At 40.3% G+C, this 15,172-nt stretch overlaps 1 protein-coding gene across 1 annotated transcript in view; it reads right to left on the bottom strand.

Annotated features, from left to right (window-relative positions):
- Window positions 1-7,079: 7,079 nt before the first annotated feature.
- LOC113407367 (leucine-rich repeat and IQ domain-containing protein 3-like) overlaps window positions 7,080-15,172 on the bottom strand; it is a gene marked incomplete at its 5' end in the record, with an annotated part of 63,868 nt that continues 55,775 nt past the window's right edge. The window contains one exon of the mRNA XM_026655784.1: window positions 7,080-7,263. Coding sequence (XP_026511569.1) covers window positions 7,080-7,263 — 184 coding nt within the window. The remainder of the gene's footprint in view (window positions 7,264-15,172) is intronic.

The raw sequence follows: 15,172 nt of genomic DNA, 5'->3' as shown, positions 1-15,172 counted from the left end.
TTATTGAGCACCATCTCCCAACTTGACCTTTGGAGGCAGTCCACAATCATTCACCCATTTTAGAAATTAGACAACTGATAGATTACAAAAGGTCACTTCTGGCAGACCTAAGAATAGGAACTGGGTCTCTAATATGGCAGACCAAAGACTCAACCATTTAGTCATACTGCTTCAGAATGAATACGTCAAATGTATGTGCCTGGCCGTACTGACTCACCATTAGACAATACTCCTCTCCAGAGTGAGGAATAAAACCCAGGATTCCTAACATTTCTTTGCTACCTAGCAAATCTATATAATAAGATTCCGGGATTGTCACTCTGTGTGTGACTCTGAAGCCTATTATGTCTGTTGAACTAGCATGCATAATAATCCTCAACACAGCACTCACCCCTCCAAATCTCACTCACCCCTCCTAATCTACACAGAATCCTCCAGCACAATCCCCTCTAGACACAAATCAACACAATCAATCACACAACACAAGCAACAAACACAACCACCCCAGGACATGTACCACTTGACTGCAGCCCCCACCACCATTTATCACTCACACAAATCTTCCTACACAATACAACTACTGACACAAATCAACACAAACACCCACACAATAAACCCAAACTCACACAACCCCTCACCACAATGCATAGCTCTCATTTTCCACACACATATCAACAAAAATTTAACAGGACAACACATAGACTCACTCACCCTCTTTCATACTTCCCATAAAACAATATACTTGAGTACCAAAACCATTCTGACTTTATGAATTACACATATGGGATAGCACAGGCTTTCAGCTACTTGTACTTACGTGCAACAGGCTGTCTTTCTCCCCCTTCAGTGGGTAGTTTGCATATATTATAGCAGCCTACTAATGCTACCAGTTACCCCTTTATCTCATGTGATAAAGGCCTGTACTGTAGCTCTAACGGAACTGGGTTCTAACCTTACAGATGCCACATGAGAGGTGCCAACATAATTCCATATAAAGGAATTTCTCATGGCTTTTTTGTGTGTTTGGTTTATTTAAACCTAGGAAATTAAACACAAAATAGTAGGTTAAAAGAATATTATTAAGATTGCAAAGTCAAGCATTCAGAAATTTAGAAATTCTAGAATAAAGGCTGACCATTCACCCTTAATTTGCCCTTCATGCATATACATTATGATACAGTTTTTAATTACATGATCACATATTATTTGTTCTCCAAGATCCCTGTCTCTTTCAGCACACAAGATGAGACAGAGGTTTGCAACAAGAGAAAGTATATCATCTTGCATTTAAGCCACTGAACTGAGTTTTTTCTCTGGCTCTGACACAAACTTCCTATGATGTTGGGCAAGATTATCATAATACATACACACAAAGGGTATGAGAAAGTTGTACAGGCAACTTTTATGTCATTTACTAACTTTAAAGTGCTTGGAATTGCAATATTAACATTCTTTTACCTTTGTGTGTGTATGTCATAATATAAAATGTTTCACGCAGACACACACACATTCTGAATATTCAAAACCTCTAGACACACATCCTGGTGCAGCCTTTGTGGCTGACATCTCTTGGCACTGGGAAATCCCACAGTCCAATTGTGTTGGCCCTGAAACTAGCATATTCCTAGAGTTCTGCCGAAGCTCTGGACCCTCTCTGATTTACTGTTTTCCTCTTCAAGGATTACGTGGCAGCATAAGCAAAGAACAGATTCTGCAAAGGAATTTCTAGCACCCACACTCAATTCTTAGGCAGCATTAGATATATACTGTGCTAAGAAACAAAAAGAACAGAACCTATGCGCTAAATCTTTGCCTCAGTTTCCCTTCCAAGAACCCTTTGGGATTTGGACAGTGTATTTTCAGGGTCTTAAGACCCACCTCTCTTCCTTCTTCGCTTACCTGCTTCTGTTCATTTTTCTCTAAAATGGTTGTTGAGAGAGTCCACCTTTTATAAAGTTGCTGTTCCCTTTCTCGGGTGACCAATCTGAGCTGCTTGCAGTCCCTCATTAGACGATCCACTGCTTGGTACAAGGCCACCTGGGAGAAAGGGTTTCTCTGGATGGTACTTAACTCATTGTCTATCGATGCTTCTATTTGAATAGGAGACTCTCAAGGTTAATGACCTTTAGTTGCTCTGCACTGTTCACCCTCTGTCAATACTTCAAGATATCCCAGTCCAAGATGGAGGTAAAAAGGAAGGCACAGTACAATTGTACAATCAAAATGGCACTCTCCAAACAAAGTGGAGTTTATAGTCTCATATAGACACAGACATATACTAAATCATCCTATATGCTAATGTCCCCTCATGGAGAGAGAGTACAGTGGAAGCATAGGGGAGGGTGATCAAGCCAGTTGCTTATAGAACTATCCTACCAGGGTGGAGCAGGGACATCAAGAGGAGTGGAGAGAGACAGTTTGCCACAGAGTGGGTGCTTCCTTTTCCCACTGATCTCAGTCATCCATGGAATCAGAAGGCCATACTCCTTGTATCCTCGATGGCTTCCCAAACTACTCTAACCTCGAGGAAGCAGCCTGGCCTTTTGTTCCATATCCACACGTTTTACTTCAGGAAAGTAAACTATCACCCCTGACATATGTCAAAGGAATTTCTAGGTAATGAATGAATAAGAACCACTGTAGGCTTTCACAGTTTTATAAAAAGTTCTATTATTTAACAGAGTATTTTTAGCTTTTAGAGACAGACCTTCTCATGTTTTTATTTATGACAAGGTTTTAATATACTTGTGATTTAATATATCTTCTCCTTATTGGATTCATTAGCAATTTAACTCAACACATGGCCGTACACACTGAGCAGATCAGAAGACAGAAATTAGAAATATTGTTTGCCTAAGAAAATAATCTAGACGAATGAAGAAAGATGAACGAAAACTGTTCTACCACATCAAAGTGTGAAAATACTATCAGAGACAGGCTACTTAAATTTTACATAAATGTCTAAAATCGCTGTAAAAGCTGAACAGCAGATATGATGAAATGTTTCTATCCTAATCAGTTAATTCTACACTCCTGCTAAAATGATCATTTTTCTTAGGTTGGGTATTTCACTTGCTTTTTTCTCTCCAATAAATTACAGATATTACTTTCCACTAGTTACTAACCAGAATTTAGAAGTTTCAAGCACTATTTAAATGCTTGCAAAATTATTTTTAAAATTGTTTAAAACATGACTTTTATAAACAATTTGAATCTCGGTTTTCTATAACTGCCTATTTGGGATGATTTCTATGTTCTATAACTGCCAGTGTGTGTGTGGATGATTTCTGTGTTCTGCTAATTAATTAATTGATGCTACTGAGCATCATGATTTCAAAAAATTTCTATTCAAGGACAAATTTTCAAGTAGCCTCGGGAAATGGGTGTACAAAATGTAAGACTATTTGAAATTTGGCCTTTTATTAAGAAGGCTTAGAGAGGATTTCTATATTATATAAGGAATAACATATACAAGCTACCCCCAAATCACAGGTGGGTTGCAAAGTATGAGACTGAAAGACAAGTGCTTCCAATTAGCTCAGAATTAATCCCACTTATACAGGGATAAATTAAAGCTAAGTAGAGCACAGATCCAGAAAAATACCACCAGTCACAGACTCTCCCAGTTCCACTCAATGTTCCTTTCTTCTGTTGCTGAGATCATGGTCTTATTCATCAAAGAATCAACCCACGCAGTCTATCCCAGTTAAATGGCCAGTCAAAGCAAACTGTGCTGTCCCAATACCTCCTGATCTGATTCTGACTCAGACTCTAGATCCCCAAAGATTTTGTCTTAATGGATGTCTGCATTTATATAGTACCTTTCGTCCTAAAGGATCCCTAAACAGTTTGCTATCACCCCACCACTCATCCCCACACACACATACCCTCATCCCACTCTCTGGCAAACACACACATACTTAACTTTAAAGATAACCACATGCATAAATATTTACAAGTTTGGGGTCTATATGGGCATACAAGAATAGCTTCCCCCCCCCCAACTGTAGCCAAATATGGAGTTAGAATTACTATAAATTGTCTAGATCTTTTTTTACATTACATTGTTGGGAGCTTTCCTTTATATGTCATCCAAAAGATGGCCCTTCCATCCAACAACCTCTAACATGGTACTGGGCAGCTAGACCAGTCAGTCTCAGAGAAAAAAGTGGGACTTACATAAATGCTGGCATCACTTCCTACTTCACCCTAGGTTTTCCTTGGAAGTCCCCCTGTAGCAGTGTGGCAGGAGCAGAGCGTCCTTGTGGAACTTCTGGGCAGCCCGTTGTCAACACAGTTCTCCCTGGGTGGGAAGAATTCTCTATTTCTAATGTTCACTGAAGTGGGCTCCGCCCCAACAGCTAATTGTCCCTTCAGTATTATCTCCTTGTGGGTGTGGCTGAGGGGCTCTGCTGCAAAAATGTTCTACAACAGCATTTCTCAAACTGGGGCCCACAGTACTCCAGGGGGTCTACAGGCCCCGCTGATCAACTCCTCCCCTCTCTCCCTCAACTCCTCCCCCTCCTTCCCAGTGCTTCCTGCACACCAGGGGGCCATCGGTCTCATTGATCAACTCCTCCCCCTCCCTCCCAGAGCCTCCTGCATGCCGGGGAACAGCTGTTCAGCGGCATGCTGGAGGCACTGGGAGGAAGGGGGAGGAGCGGTGTTGTGCTCAGGGGAGGGGACAGGGAATAGGTGGGACAGGGGTGAGGCCTTGGGGGAAGGGGTGGAGTTGGGACAGGGGCTGGGGCTGAGCGGGGGGTTGGAGGTCTCTGAAAAATTTTAAATCAAAATGGAGGTCCTCAGGTTGCTAAGGTTTGAGAACAGCTGTTCTACAACAAAAAGCAAATGTAACTCAGTACTAGGCCATCCCCCTGTCTTCCGGGGGCCTCTCTACACAACTCTGCATGCAAAGTTCTTTCCTTTCAAAATTCCTTCCTTTCCTAAACAGTTTGCAAGCAAAGTTCCTTTCAGGCAGACAGGTAGAGCTCCTTCCTAGCCAGAACGGAGCAGGTTCTCTCTTTTTATTTTCCTTCAAGGCTTGGATTGGCTGCAGGTATAGCGAGGCAGGGCTAGCAGAGAGCAGCAGCTCCCTTCTCTGCTGGTATAGGGCCTCTCTGCCTCATCACTCTCCCATACAAGAATTGACTATGGCTCATCCTGTTTAGCTTAAGAGATCACAGCCCTAGCTAGTACTCATGTACAGTCACACAAGATTATTGGACACTTATGGCTTGTCGACACAAACAACTAGATTGTGGTGAGCTGGGGTGTGAATCTACTCTGCACTTGTCTGCCATGATCTAATGGCCATTGTGCACTCTGCTGCCACACACTAACAGTTCATTAGAACGCTTTGATCTAGCCTTTTTGAAACAGGACTAGCTCAAAGAGTGTTCATACATAAGAACATAAGGGCATGATAGTGCCCTTCTGCTCTATCTTACCAGTTAACACCTGAGTATTAAAAAAGATTGTTTCTATATAGCTGTGGCCTATGCACAACTAAAGGAAGAGAAGAACTGGCAATAGGAAATATCATACGGAATGAATGAAAGAGACAGAAGAGAATGAAAGAAAACTGCAAAACTTCACATAGTAAACAATGGTAGAGTAATGAGGTTGTCTTTTTTTTTAAGCAATCATAATGATTTTGTTTTAAGGGACCTACCCACAAGATATTTATTTAGCAAAATTAATATACTCAAGTTTATAGTTATCCATCTCCCTCATGACCCGTGAGACTGTTTATGTCCGAAACATTGTTCTCACTTTCCAAAAAACAACTTTAAAGTGTTTTCTTGCTGCTATATCAAAGTTTTCGGGGTCCTGACTTCCCAAAACTGGCTTTTACCACCATGTAGCATGAAGGATCAGCAGTATTCCCTACTGAATAGCCATTTTTATCAGAATGATAGCCTGATTCTGTTTCTTTAACCACTAACTTTTTTTTTTTTTAATGAGGCTGGGTGGTTAGCTGTGTTATCAATCCTCCCAACTTTATCCAGGCTTGGGACCAACAGCCACATCAAAGTGCAGAAGCAGCAACAAATAAGAGAGGACTGGAAGAGACTAGTTTCCGCCCTGTGTGCCAACACTGGCACAAGAAAAATATAATAATAATAAAAATGACTATATTTTATATATGCAGTGTAGTTGTTTCCGTGTTGGTCCCAGGATATCAGAGAAACAAGATGGGTGAGGTAATATCGTCTGTTGGTGAGAGAGCTTCTCTGTTGGTCCAATAAAAGATATTACCTCACCCACCTTGTAGCTCATATTTTATATAGACATGCACACACATGTACACATACACAGAACTATGTATAAAAAGAATGTAAGTAGAATAAACTAGAAACATAATTAATTACATGTACAAAAGCAGCTAATGAGACGAATCAAAGTACACAGCATGCTAATAAAAGTTAGCAGCTAGGAGAAAATGCATCAGGGGTTGCCAGAATGAAACAGAAAATATATTCCATCTAGAGCTAAATGCTTACGGCATTGTTGTATGTACACATTTACTGAGGCAGCACTGACGCAAAGCTTCAGCAGCACTGTCTACAATAACTGTAGTCAAAATTTTAATTGCACTCTTGCTATTTGGTACATTAGAACCATAAAAACCCTATTATTTTTGTCGCACTGAATAATTTAGTTTTCAGAGTAAGTACAGATGATAACTGTATGCACACTTGTAGTCCTCGCCATTTAAAAGTAAACATTTACCACCAATTACCACACAATGCAATCTGAAATATCACAGTCACTTCTAAGGTTAGGAAAATACTGAGCTATATCATACAGTAGAGTGTGGTATCTAATAGTAAATGTTGATTTTTTTAAAAATAAGACCAGGGTTGAAAGTACACTTAACATTACACTTTTATACATTCTACAAGTAAACATACATAACTGTCTCTCTTCATTATGTTTTTTTCTTAAATGAAGGCCTGGAAGTTCAGTTTAAATGATGAGAGTATAGACTTCCACATTTAGCATTCAAATAAAAAGACACAGTTTGGTTTATATTCACTTACAATGTTGCAAGTTAGCATCTTAAACATTGGAGTTTATTATACATGCTTTATTGCACTGCAGCTTAATGGCAGCCTGATCATAATTTTCATATCGGCTTGATGATCCTTTACAGCTGCAACTTTTGCCTTGGCTTGCTGTAATCTCTCACTAGTCTTTTGAGAAACAATGGAATCCAGAACCACTTTTTCTGCCAAGTTTTCTTTTCGTAACATCAATTGCCTGGAGAAAAATAAAGGAAGAGACTTATTCATACAACTTGCTGCCGTGGTTTACCATTCACAGATCAGCTGAGCAAATTTCCGGATAAAAGTCTTGTCTCTAAAACTTAGACTCTTTCATACGTATATGCTCTTGGCTTCTTCTTTATATTTTACAACTGTGTCTAGCTTCTTTGTTCTCCAATTAAGCTAGATTAATTAAATTCATTTTAATGAAAATTTCTGCTAGATTTGGAATTTGACAGACTACACCAGTGATTCTCAAACTGGGGGTTGGGACTCCTCAGGGGGTTGCAAGGTTATTACATGGGGGGTCACGAGCTGTCAGCCTCCACCCCGAACTCCGCTTTGCCTCCAGCATTTATAATGGTGTTAAATATATTTAAAAGTGTTTTTAATTTATAACGGGGGTCACATTCAGAGGCTTACTATGTGAAAGGGGTCAGCAGTACAAAAGTTTGAGGACCACTGTACTACATCCGTGCTCCTCTTCTTTCACCTCCTTTCCCATAGTAATTAATTTATATATAATTTAGACAGGCCGTAGGAATAATTTTAGCCCCTGTAGGCTGAAGTTTGCCTACAGTGCAGAGGACTATCACAAGGCCCACTGCACCAGGGGTTCTCAAAAGATCTTCCTGGAAGTTTATCAATTCACCTAGATATTTGCTTTGTTTTACAAAAGTCTATATAAAAAAGCACTAGCAAAGTTAGTACAAACTAAGATTTCACATAGACAATGACTTGTTTATACTGCTATATGTACTATATCAGGGTTTCTCAAACTGGGTCACAACCACAAAGTGGGTCGCGAGTTCATTTTTATGGGGTCGCCAAGACCAGAGTTAGACGTGCTGGGGCCCAGGGCAGAAAGCTGAAGCCCGAGCCGTGCCACCCGGGCTGAAGTCAAAGCCCGAGCAACTTGCATTGCAGGGCTCCCTGTGGCGTGGCGCTCTGGGGAACTGCCCTGCTTGTCACCCCCTAATGCTGGCCCAGAGAGTAGGAACAGACTCAACGTGGAGAAAAACTTAATTGTTGCTGTCACTTCATTGCCTCCCAGCATGGCAGGGCTCACAAGTGAAAAACAGGCTCAAGTATCATACTGAAATGTAAGTACAATATTTATATTTATTTATTATATTGTAAAAAATGAGAAAATAAGCAACTTTTCAGTAATAATGTGCTGTGACACTTTTGTATTTTTATGTCTGATTTTGTAAGCAAGTACCGTAGTTTTTAAGTGAGCTGAAAGGGATACAGTAGGATGAGAACCACTGCAGTGCATGACATAAATTCTGCACAGGAGCAAAGACACCACAGAGGGGGCTGTGCACAGGGATGACAGCCATGGAGAGGGTCTCTGTGCCAATTCCACAGGCTGGTACAGAATGCTATGACATTGGTAAGCCAGGAATGGTGCCACAGGATTCACACTTATAAACAGTCCCAGCACTGAACACCATGAGCACAAAGTGGCTGTGACTAACTATTCCAGGCCATAGGAACAGTAACCACAAAGAATGCAATAGCATCACTCACTAGCTGCAAATTATGGATTTCACCTTCTTAAACCTTACTGCACTCCACTTGCATAGAGCCCCTTTATTTGGATTTTATGCCAGTGGAGGGATTCTACCATCAGTGAAATTAAAAAGACACCCAAAAAGAGTAGGTATTGTCCTGTTTATGAGGAATCCTCATGGTCAAACTATTAAAACTTGCATTTATTTAGAATGTTGCATTGTGCTCTAGTTTTTAAACTTGATTAAGCAGTGTAGCTGTGGTTAAAAGTCTCCAACTATCTCTATTATCAACCAATTTATGTGGTTTATAATTTGACCATAGTGCATTTCATCAAACTGAACATCAGTAGACAACTCAGCTTCCAAAAGAGGCCAGTATATTTTTAAGGAAATGTAAAAAATAAATCAATTAAGCCTCTAGGTATAGTACATAAAGTAGCTTCCCCAGTCCACACACAATGTAGATCTTTTTTCACTGCTGTACAGAAAAAACATTCCCCCAAAACAAATAAAAACAAAGCAAAACCCCCAAATCCGATCTAAGAAACAACATCATTACTTATTTTAGTATCAATTTAGGGCCCAATCCTGAATCCTTACTTAGGCAAAATTCCCCTTAAAAGCAATGGGAGTTTTGCCTATACAAATCTTGAACGGAGAATTTATAACAAGGGACAAGCATGCTCAATTGTCCTTCAGTTCCTTTGCCAATACAGAATCCAGATGGCATAGGACTCCACAGTAGCAAGGAAAGACTCGTGGAATCCATGTGGACAACACTTCTTGAAGAACCACAGTTACTTTATGAGGCCCAAATCCAAAAGCCTGAGGCATACTCTCACAGATGTTTCTGGATAAGCATGTAAGCTGCTGATGAAACCTACCATGGTCTTGAATCTTTCCTGTGGTAGATAAGCCCTTGCTGGTATGGAATTTAGCACTGCCCCATGAACTGTTCTCTGCGTTGGCAACAGTGTGATCCTGAGACTCAGAGTAGTGGAAAGATGTGGAATTAGGTGAACTGAATAGTTCACCTGTTGTGGTGATTTTCCTCAAATGAGTTAACTGTTAATGTACAGATATTCCTGGATCCCTTGTCTCCTTCTGTGAGTCACCACAACTGCCAATCACTTGGTGAATACCTTTGGTGCTGATGAAAGACAAAGAGCAGAAGTCTATACTGGTAGATGCTCCCACTTGGAATCTCAGGTATTTTCTGTGTGTCAGTTGAACTGATATGTAAAGTAAGTGTCTTGTAAAATAGTGAGACAGGAAGCAGGCCTAGGGATTTGGGAATTTAATAATTGGATTATAGAGGCCAACCTTATCATCCTGCATTTGAAACGACAGATGAACCTGTTGCAGGGTGGATTGATTTAAATCAGTGATTTAAATAACCAATTTTAATCATGGCTTAAATCAGCAAGCAGGAAACCTTGATATAAATAATCAATTTTAATCTTGTTTTGCATTTGTACTTTTTAGTTATTTCCTAAAGAAAGGTTGATTCTCACTGGTTGGTAACCTTTAAAACATGTTGATTTGCAACTCAAAATAGCATTTATGCTAAATTTGGTGCTTCTTTTTGTTAAAGCATATCTACTTATACTATTTATTTACGTAATTAGATGACAATTTACATTTATTCACTTTCTTAATTTTTACATTTCTATTATGTTAGAAAATGGTCAGTGATGCATTTGTCATTTGCTAATGATCATTCATTTTTCTTGTGATTTGTGTCAAGCTCTATTTTTATGGACATTAGAACTCAGTTAAAAGTGAACCAAAACAGAATTTTAAAATAGAATTTTTATTATTTAGGTAGCTTTATTTAACTCTGCTGGATACATAAGAAAAAAAGTTTAACAAAAAGGTTATCAAAACAAAACTAAAAAATGTATTAAACAAAGGATTATCTGTAGTTAGTGAACTGAACTCATTGTTTCCAGTTACGATGTCCTTGAGTAGATCTCTTCCTCTCACATTTTAGGTTTTTATTCAGAGATTGGAAAAGAAAAACAAGCGTTCCTGCTTTTTCAATTCCCAATTGGTTTCTTAACTCTGAATGTACTAGTCATTGAATTGAGCTAACTAAATAAACTGAATTGAAGAAAATATTCTCTCTGAACCTGTAGTAGAGGCCTCTGCTGTCAAAAGGTGGTTTCACACTTTAACAAACTCTGGTTTCAGGTGCTTAGTTATTGACCTCCACTAGTTTGGAGGTTTGACTTTCTTTAACACTTGACAACAAACATGGACTGCTTGATATTATTTTAAAATTAATTTAAATAATTGTAATAGATTATAATAAGTTTAGTCCTTAACATAGGTTGTCATAATTTCAGTTAATTTTAAATAAATTTATTTTATTTTAAAAAACTATGTATTTCAATAAAAAATCCAATTTAAATAAAAAAAACAACAAACCATTGATTTTTTTTCTACTTTGACTTGTTGTGATATCTCAAATCCAGGATTGGATTCCAGATCTTTCTTCTTCCAAGTTAGAAAATAAGGAAAGTAAAGCCCCATCCCTCTGAACTCCAGGGGCACATCTTCCACTACTCCAAGATTCAGAAGAGAGTCCACTACTTGTCTTAACAACATCTTATGAGAGGGATCCTTAGAGAGGGACATGGAAGGAGTTGGGCTAGGAAGGGATGGGGACTGAATGGAATACCCCACACTAACAATCTCTAAAACGGTGTGGTTTGAGGTAATTCCATTCCAGGACTCTCAACAATAAAACAGTGGTTGTCTAAGAGGGATGGGGGTGGGTGGGAAAGCCTATATAATGTTTAAAGGCTATTTATGGCTTTGATGCCATAAAATTTGCTATTATGAGATGGACACAGTGTGCAGTAGAGGAGGAAAAGGTAGAGGGCCTTCTGTATTGCCCTTCTTCCTTGGCAACTCAGATCCTCATCCAGTGAGGAAGAGGAGATATTTGTTGGGATCAAGCACTTTTCCTCAGCAGGTGTTCTTCATCACTTTCCTGTTCTTCCTGTGGTATAGTGAGAGCCTGTGGCAGCGTCTCCTCTTGAGCAACTCTACGAAGTTTCATAAAAGAAGGCGATGTAATGCTAGTTAGGGGTAAGAGGCTGGGGCCAGAGAGGTAGATATCAAGGTATGTGATCTCTCCAAGATCTCATAGGTCTGTGGTTATAGTGATGGCTCTTAGATTCCCTGTCAGATCAGTAGGGATCCGATGAATGGGAACAAGATGAGCAGGTGGACGATATCTCCTTACTATACTCAGAAGGGTATGAAGAAAATGAGTACTCCTCTTCTAATGGTAGGTTTACCCTATTCAGAATTCTAGGGTGAGCTTAAGTTTCCCCAGCCTTCCACCACTAGAGCTGAAGAGTTCACTAATACCATAACATTACTGGTAGTTGATACTTAAGTGCAGGGCAGTCCCACAGCTGAGGACAATTGTGGTGATTCAGGTTGCACAGTCAGTGCAACATCACTGAGTACCAAAAACAACATTGGCGCTGAGAAATCAGTGGTGGGAGAATCTGTACCATAGCGGTCAGCACTGGCGTCATGGGTGCCAGGGTCATCAGCACCTAGTGCACAAATGTCGGTACCAAAAGGTCAGTCCTGAATGAAGTGCAGACTACTGCCTGAGATGTTACTGTATGTGCTCAGTGACTGGGTTTTGCAAGGGTATCAGAGGGACCAAATTTGGGCCATCAACTACCTCTTTGGCTGAGTAATAAAATGACACCACCAGATCTACTTCTTATGTGTAATCAGAACCACATCTGCTAACTTTAGAGATAAAAATAAGCATTTACTGATTCACAGATTTGACAGCCAGAAGGGACTATTATGATCATCTAATCTGATCTCCTGCACCACACAACAAATTTTCATCCAGTAATTTCTGTATCAAGCCCATAATTTCTGTCTGATCTAGAGCACAGATATCCAGTCTTGATTTAAAGACTTCATGTGATGGAGAATCCACTACATCCCTAAGTAAGTTGTTTCAATGGCAAATTAATCTAACTGTTAAAAAGCTGTATCTTATTTCTAGTCTGAATTTGTCTAGCATCAGCTTCCAGACACTAGATCTAGTTATATCTTTGTCTGCTAGATTAAAGAGCTTGATCAGAAATCTTCCCCACATATAGGTACTTACAAACCATGATCAAGTTTCCTCAATCTTCTCTTGGATAAAATAAATAGACTGAGCTTCTTTAGCCTCTCACCGTAAGGCAGGTTTTCCAAACCTTGAATCATCCTTGGAGCTCATGATCAGTTGGGTATCCATCACGACCCTGAAGTCATTTTCTGAGTCACTGCTTTCCAGAATCCAGTCCCCCATAGTGTAAGTGTGACCTATACCTCTTTGTTCTTAGGTGTACACAGTGGTTATATTAAAATGCATGTTGTTCAAGTGAGCCCATTTTACCAAGCAGTTCAGATCGTTCTATAGAACAGATATGGTCTTTTCATTCCATTATTGCTTTTTATTCCCCTTAGCATGGCAAAGCCAATAACTAAGAGGGAGAGAGCTAGATTCTATTCCATCTCTGATCCCACTGAGGATTACCTAAAGAAACTACACCATCTGCTAAAAAAACTCCCTGACAAAGCACAGGAACAAATCTGTACAGATACATGCCTAGAACCCCGACCAGGGACATTCTATTTGCTACCCAAGATCCATAAACCTGGAAATCCTGGACGCCCCATCATCTCAGGCATTGGCACCCTAACATCAGGCTTGTCTGGTTATGTGGACTCTCTCCTCAGACCCTACGCTACCAGCACTCCCAGCTATCTTCGAGATACTACTGACTTCCTGAGGAAACTACAATCCATCGGTGATCTTCCAGAAAACACCATCCTGGCCACTATGGACGTAGAAGCCCTCTACACCAATATTCCACACAAAGATGGACTACAAGCTATCAGGAACAGTATCCCCGATAATGTCACAGCTAACCTGGTGGCTGAACTCTGTGACTTTGTCCTCACCCACAACTATTTCACATTTGGGGACAATATATACCTTCAAGTCAGCGGCACTGCTATGGGTACCCGCATGGCACCACAGTATGCCAACATTTTTATGGCGGACTTAGAACAACGCTTCCTTAGCTCTCGTCCCCTAACGCCCCTACTCTACTTGCGCTACATTGATGACATCTTCATCATCTGGACCCATGGAAAAGAAGCCCTTGAGGAATTCCACCATGATTTCAATAATTTCCATCCTACCATCAACCTCAGCCTAGATCAATCCACACAAGCGGTCCATTTCCTGGACACTACTGTGCTAATAAGCGATGGTCACATAAATACCACCCTGTACCGGAAACCTACTGACCGCTACACTTACCTACATGCCTCCAGCTTCCATCCAGGACACACCACACGATCCATTGTCTACAGCCAAGCTCTAAGATATAACCGCATTTGCTCCAATCCCTCAGATAGAGACAAGCACCTACAAGATCTCTATCAAGCATTCTTAAAACTACAATACCCACTTGCTGAAGTGAAAAAACAGATTGACAGAGCCAGACGAGTACCCAGAAGTCACCTCCTACAAGACAGGGCCAACAAAGAAAATAACAGAACACCACTAGCTGTCACCTTCAGCCCCCAACTAAAACCTCTCCAGCGCATCATTAGAGATCTACAACCTATCCTGAAAGATGATCCTTTACTCTCACAGATCTTGGGAGACAGACCTGTCCTTGCTTACAGACAACCCCCCAACCTAAAGCAAATACTCACCAGCAACCACACATCACTGAACAAAAACACTGACCCAGGAACCTATCCTTGTAACAAAGCCCGATGCCAACTCTGTCCACATATCTATTCCAGTGACACCATCATAGGGCCTAATCACATCAGCCATACCATCAGGGGCTCGTTCACCTGCACATCTACCAATGTGATATATGCCATCATGTGCCAGCAATGCCCCTCTGCCATGTACATTGGCCAAACCGGACAGTCTCTACGCAAAAGAATTAATGGACACAAATCTGACATCAGGAATCATAATACTCAAAAACCAGTGGGAGAACACTTTAACCTGTCTGGCCATTCTATGACAGACCTGCGGGTGGCTATCTTAAAACAGAAAAACTTCAAAAACAGACTCCAACGAGAGACTGCTGAGCTGGAATTGATATGCAAACTAGACACAATCAACTCAGGGCTAAATAGGGATTGGGAATGGCTGAGCCATTACAAACATTGAATCTATCTCCCCTTGTAAGTATTCTCACACTTGCTTCTTATCAAACTGTCTGTACTTGGCTACCTTGATTATCACTTCAAAAGTTTTTTTTCTCTTACTTAATTGGCCTCTCAGAGTTGGTAAGACAACTCCCACCTGTTCATGCTCTCTGT

This window comes from Terrapene carolina, unplaced genomic scaffold (assembly GCF_002925995.2).
Source record: "Terrapene carolina triunguis isolate 2854851 unplaced genomic scaffold, T_m_triunguis-2.0 Scaffold211, whole genome shotgun sequence".
Taxonomy (NCBI): Eukaryota; Metazoa; Chordata; order Testudines; family Emydidae; genus Terrapene; species Terrapene triunguis.
The sequence above is the reverse complement of the archived record's forward strand: the minus strand, read 5'-3'. Positions and strand labels throughout refer to the sequence as shown.